Source organism: Pieris rapae, chromosome 12 (assembly GCF_905147795.1).
Source record: "Pieris rapae chromosome 12, ilPieRapa1.1, whole genome shotgun sequence".
In the NCBI taxonomy this organism is placed as follows: Eukaryota; Metazoa; Arthropoda; class Insecta; order Lepidoptera; family Pieridae; genus Pieris; species Pieris rapae.
Window position 1 is genome coordinate 125,874 of NC_059520.1, and position 6,499 is coordinate 132,372.

General features: G+C 33.6%; 2 protein-coding genes across 2 annotated transcripts; one reads left to right on the top strand and one right to left on the bottom strand.

Annotated features, from left to right (window-relative positions):
• Positions 1 to 133: 133 nt before the first annotated feature.
• On the bottom strand, positions 134 to 2,032 carry LOC110995869 (vacuolar protein sorting-associated protein VTA1 homolog). Its single transcript, XM_022263253.2, has 4 exons — positions 1,568 to 2,032; positions 1,247 to 1,397; positions 810 to 967; positions 134 to 713 (listed from the first exon to the last, which is right to left on the bottom strand). The coding sequence occupies exons 1-4, from the start codon at positions 1,746 to 1,748 to the stop codon at positions 253 to 255; spliced, it is 951 nt and encodes a 316-aa protein (XP_022118945.1). The 5' UTR covers positions 1,749 to 2,032; the 3' UTR covers positions 134 to 252.
• An 873-nt stretch (positions 2,033 to 2,905) lies between these two features.
• LOC110995865 (GTP-binding protein Rheb homolog) lies at positions 2,906 to 5,990 on the top strand. Its single transcript, XM_022263248.2, has 5 exons — positions 2,906 to 3,075; positions 3,160 to 3,231; positions 3,389 to 3,596; positions 3,701 to 3,830; positions 4,813 to 5,990. Exons 1-5 carry the CDS (start codon positions 3,027 to 3,029, stop codon positions 4,900 to 4,902), a joined length of 549 nt encoding a protein of 182 aa, XP_022118940.1. The 5' UTR covers positions 2,906 to 3,026; the 3' UTR covers positions 4,903 to 5,990.
• Positions 5,991 to 6,499: the final 509 nt, after the last annotated feature.

Consider the following 6,499-nt stretch of genomic DNA (forward strand, 5'->3'; position numbering starts at 1 on the left):
ATGAATAATTTTATTTATGATAAGTATTTAAACCAATAATAAGCTTGCAGCAATGGTCTTTAAACATTTAACACCAACAGCTACAATTCTAAAAACAACTAAAGAAAATAATTAATATTTGAAATTTATCGCATTTTGTTGTATAACTTTATTAAATGCATATACAATTTGCATTATATTCACATATGAATTTATATACATACCTTTAATACTTATAATAATTTGATTGAATATTACAATACAATAATAGCTTTAAGCTGGATCATGTCCTGTCTGAAGGAGCTCTAGAGCATTCCTCAAACTTGAAATTGCAGTTTTAATATCTTCGTAATTCAATGCACTGCTAGCCCATTTGCAATATTTCTGTGCCTTAGCAATTTGATCAGGACTAAGCTGAGCAAAAACCATCGAATTATCTCCATAGGAGGCCGTCGAAGGAGACGGTTGTGGTTGTTCTGAGGGATCATATGGTACAAAACCCCCAGGGTTAGGGTCAGGCGTGTAAGGTACTGGGGGAAGTTGTGATGCTGCTCTTAATGCAGCATTTGGATCCGGTAAAGAGTTGCTGTAGGTGGTAGGTATAGCAGGTTGGGACAAAGTGCTATCAGTAAATCCAAACTCTTGTGGAAAGCTTGTAGGAGGTCCTTGAGTTGCTTGCCCACCATCACTTGATCCGGCGTCATTTTGGTTACTGTTCTCAGTTAGTTGTGAAGCTGGAGTAAGAAATGGTTATGAGTTTTAACAACTCAGTAGATTTTACAAATATTGATAAATATTAAAAAATAAATAAACATGAATCATTAACACACCAGGCTCTGGCATTTCTCCATTCTTTAAGCAGCTGTGAATGTGGGCTGCTCTCCACTTAGCATATTTCATGTTTTGGGCTGCTTCATCAGTCAATTCACCAAAAGTGGTAAGGACATCATAAATCATGCCCGCCAAGAAAAAAGATTTCACTACATTCCTACAAAAAAAAAACAGACTTGAAACTGTCCAGGTGTCAAATTTTAACACTCTGGAAAGAAAACCTAGGTGCCTGGCTGGTGTTTGAGGCTGAGATGCAATGCAGTCTCGAAGGTTCTGATAAGGCAATAGTTAAAGATATCAATGTATTGTTGCATTCTTCCATCGATTTGGGATAGTAAAAAGCGATGATTATGTAAATAAGAATATACCAACCATAAAATACAATGGAAATTTTAAATAACTTTTAATAATAAAGAAAAACAAATTATCCACTTACTTTCCATAATTTTGCTCTCTGTCTTGCTTGTCTGCAAAGAGGAATAACTTAAGAGCATAATTCTCCAAATGTGCTTGAGCCACCACCTCATTTGATATAGCATCATTATCCTTGTTTATCTTTTTAGCTTCTTCCAACCAGTCCATGATAGCTGAATAAAAACAGAAATATTTTAAAATATTTTAATTAAATATCAATGTTCAATGACATAAAAAATTTGTTTGGCTAAATGTGATATTATATTTTATAACTAATAGGACGAGGCACAATGCTTATGTAATAAATTGTCAGATATCAACTATATAAAAATAAAGGGCTTACCCATTAAAATCTTGGTTTCATCTGGTGTTTTTTTTGTCGTTAGTTTAAGTCCGACTTGTAATGAATGAAGGCGACACCAATATGCTATAACAGGGTCTCGAGAATCATGTTCAGATGCGGTTTTAAGATAATATTGTATACTTTTCAAACTGGGTGGACATTCCGGTATATTTAAAGACATTGTGTTCACTTCAAAATAATATACAGAACAATAAAATTTTAAAATAAGGTCTGTAACAAGTAATGACTAATGTTTAAAATCATTAAATATTGTCAAATAGGGAATTACGAAAATCTTTTTAGAAGCTGAAAAGTTACACAAAAAACTGAAGTGTACTAAATGATAGCATTAAATCAGACAATGAAACCACAAGAAATCCAAAAATTAAACGAGTATATTTTCTGACGCAAAATATTGCAATTTGCATAAAAATATTGATGGCCTGATGGGTATCAATTGTCATATCCTTCGTCATGCACCCACCTGCACAGACTAGACAGGTTAGATCCAGTGTTGCCAGATAGTCTTGATTGACTAATTTGATTTCTTCCCTGAAATCTCCTAGGTCCTAGGGCCTAGGATGTTCATCTAACCAGTTGAGAAGGACAACTCGGCTGAAAACCCCCTTAATCTAGGGGGGAATCCCCTGATCTGGCAACACTGGTAAAATCCCTGATTAGTCAAAGCTAAAGTGGTTAGAGTTTGTATGGAAAGCGAATCGTCAACATTGTTGCGTTTTTTTTTTATAGAACAGGGGGCAAATGGGCAGGAGGCTCACCTGATGTTAAGTGATACCGCCGCCCATGGACACTCTCAATGCCAGAGGGCTCGCAAGTGCGTTGCCGGCCTTTTAAGAATTGGTACGCTCTTTTCTTGAAGGACCCTAAGTAGAATTGGTTCGGAAATACTTCAGTCGGCAGCCACAAAGTGGTTTTGCGCGGCAAAAACTGCCTAGAAAAACGCGCAATTGTGGAACGGTGGACGTCGAGGTGATACGGGTGGAATTTCGTATTCTGCCTCGACGTCATTATAGTTCAACATTTATAATATTGGTACCTATTAATATGAAGTAATAATAATTATGTATTAATATTTTGGGAATAAATTCAACTAAGCGCATCAGATCAGAATTTTATATTGCTCGGATGCTTCAACTTCTGCTACACTGTAGTTTGGATAAGCGTCACGCCGGCAACTACTATAGACAATATAAATGATTAAAGAGTATACATATTCATATATGTATAAGTATATAGTATAAGTCTATATTGTAATTTGTATTATTACAAAATATACATATTCCTTTGTCAAAATTCATCCATGTCAATTGTCGTTTGATACAATAATATGATTTTAAATGATTTTGTCAGAATATAACTAATATTTATTTTGTATAAAACAAAAATATATCCTATTCAAATATTATTCGTGTTCAAATTGTGAGTTATCGTTAGTGCAATGCCTTCAAAGCAAAGAAAAATTGCTATGATGGGCTACAGATCAGTTGGTGATTATTTATTTTACTATTCCCTTGTAATTTTTGTTATGACGTATTATTTTACTTAACAATAAATAATCAAATTCATTCCAGGCAAATCCTCTCTGATTATACAATTTGTGGAAGGACAATTCGTTGATTCCTATGATCCCACCATTGAGAATAGTATGTCATTTTTTTTTCTTTATTTAAAGCATTATTATTATTAACCAAAGCATGCTTATAGTGTGGTTAGTATTTGATATTGAAAACAAAAACATTACCTTCTGGCCCTTGGTTTCCTTTCTTTAGTTTTTTTACTTCTAATACCTCTATGTTTTAGCTTTCACAAAATTCATTCGACTTAACTCCACTGAATATGAAGTTAAACTGGTAGACACAGCTGGCCAAGATGAATATAGTATATTTCCTCTTCAGTACAGTATGGATTTTCATGGTTATGTTCTGGTTTACTCAATAACTTCAAGTAAAAGTTTTCAAATTGTACAGATAATCTATGACAAACTTTTAGATATGGTTGGAAAAATTCAGTAAGTTCGTCAGATTTTGAATTCAATTGTTATAACTTGAGTACCAAACAAAGATTTTTTAATTCAAATTAGTGTATGAATTAAAAAATAATCATTATTTTCAGTGTCCCTATTGTCTTAGTTGGAAATAAAACAGATCTACATTTGGAAAGAAAAATTAGTACAGAAGAAGGAAAACGCTTAGCTGAAAAATGGAATGCTGCATTTGTTGAAACAAGTGCCAAAAGAAATGAGGTGAGTTGTAAGAGTAATATTTCAAGATTTGACATGAGTATGCATGGTATTAGAATAGTCTTATAGAAACTCTTCCTAGTGGGAGTGCCATGCTGTTGCCTTCGGGCTTCAGCCTTATTGGCAGGCACAACCTGGGCAGTACTACTCTCACTCAGAAAACCGGCGTGAAGTGATGCAATAGGTTCGCCTTATTGTACTCGCTTTTCATGCGGTGAGAAAGATTCCCGAAGCCCATCACCCCTCACGCTTCAAGAAATATGAAGGTGGAAAAAAAACAGAATCTACCCCAGGGGGGTACCCACAGGCTACCCTTTGTATTCTGATATATAATAAAAATAGACATTGTCCTTAAGGCAAACGGACGAATTTACAGAAGGCAAGCCCTTCCATGCTCACTATGGACATTGCCAAGGTTAGGGGGCTGAAACAGAAACTGCGAAGTTCAGTTTCGCGGTCACATAGAGAGAAAGGCTAAATTAGCCTCCAATAAGCTAAGTGTGCTTATAAAGGCGGTACTTTACTCCGGGCCACCGCTTGCAACTATATAAAGCGCAAATTCGGCCCCACATGGAGTACTGTTCTCACCTCTGTGCGGGGGCTTCCCGGTGTCAGCTCCTTCCCCTTGACCGTATACAACGAAGAGCGGTTCGAATCGTCGAAGATCCGCCGTTTCGCAACTGAGCGTTTTTCATCGCAGTTTTTGCCACGCACACCACCATTTTGTGGAACCAGCTGCCCACTGAAGTATTTCCGAATCAATTCGACTTAGGGTCCTTCAAGAAAAGAGCGTACTAATTCTTAAAAGGACGGCAACGCACTCGCAGCGGTATCACTTAACATCAGGTGAACATCCGGCTTGTTTGCCCGCTGTTCTATAAAAATAAAAAAAATATACTTGAATATGTGTAGGCTTTTAGGAATCTAAAAAAGTACATAAAAGTATGGCAGATAAATAAATTCTAAATGCACTTTTTTATTGCAGTCTGTGACAGATATGTTTCATGCAATGCTCTCAGAAATAGAGAGATCAGATGGTCACATACCAGAAAAGAGTGGCTGTGTTATTTGTTAATGATAACTGAAGCAAAGTAAATGCTTAAGTAAAGTAAGTAATTGTGAACAAATCCAGGTGATGTAATAAAAATGCAATTGAGTTTAGCTACAATGTGTTCATTTAACAGTTTACTTATAAGTTTAAGCTGTATCCCATAGAAGAAAATTTGTATAATGTGTACAATTGGTTAAAGTCTAATTAAGTCGAGTAGTTCTTTGTAATTATTTCAATTGCAGCAGCAGTACACATGCAGTTCAATATGTCATGTGCATATGTTATATTTTGTTTATTTTATATCAGTTTAAAATATGAATAACATGACCTTTGTTTGTAATATATATTTAAATGTATATCATTACTATATAAAAAACTATTTTTAAGTTAAACCTGCCAGTGAATCTGAATTTAGTTCAAACTTCAGGTATTTTACAACAAATTTATTATTAGATTAAATTTTTTATGTATGGATTCTAAAGTTATTGTACAACACATAATTTTATAAGTGAAATCAGAAACACTATAGTTCCCGAAATCTGAACTTAATGCACCAAAGGCAGTGAGGTTCCAAGGTCTAAAAATGTTGGTAACACAAACAATTTCTAGGCATGCCATATTATGTTACTTAAGGATTACTCTTCAAACACATTTTATGTACAGTCCTTATATTATAATATTTAGACTGTAAATATAACTCTAAGTTTTAATTTTGTTCAATGTTTGATTAAAAATAGCAGCTATCACTTGCAATGTTTTTATTCTAGCTTTAACTTAATAGCAAGTGGCACAAATATCTTTGCCTTTGTGCACACAGAGCAAAAATGTTTTTGTTTGCACAAAATTTGATATGGAGCATTTAACTTTATTTCATTGGACTCAACTTGGTAGAAGAGCACATAGGATTTATACAGAACTAGCAGCAACTTGGATGGGCTATATGCAATTAACTTATGATTTTGTGCATTTATTTGGTTCTTAAGTAGATAGTAAGTTCAGATTCAAGGTTAAGTGTATTAATAAAAGCTGTGACCAAATTTTGTCAAATATGACAAAACTGCTATCAGCTCTAATGTCAGTTAAACGTGGAATAAACATTATGATATTTAAAATTTAAAAAAACTGTCTGATAACATGTATTTAAATACATTTACAGAACTGTCTAAAATTATGATTACAAACATTATTTATAACTTCTTTACATAAAAAAAATACATTATTTAGATTTTTGTTATTATTTGTACTTTGGAGCCAGAATAAGCATCATCAGCTCTAATTCCTATATTTTTTAAATTAAGAACACACTTAGGGTAAGGTTCGAGACTTAATGCTATGTATGAATCTGTCTTTCTACCCGTGAGTGAATAAGATTGCATTAAGTAACATTGGTATATTGTAGTTATATTTGTAAAGTTAGTATTTAGTAAGGATACATTTAATTACGCTTATATTACTCTTAAACGGTTTATAATTTTTGTTTCATTCTTTTTAATAATAATAGAATATACCAATATACAGTTTTTTATTTTTTTGTTAATTTACAGAATCTTCAAATGTATGGAAGTGTTAAAAAGATTAAGCTAGCTATTATTGGTTTACTACATACATACATTAATTGCAA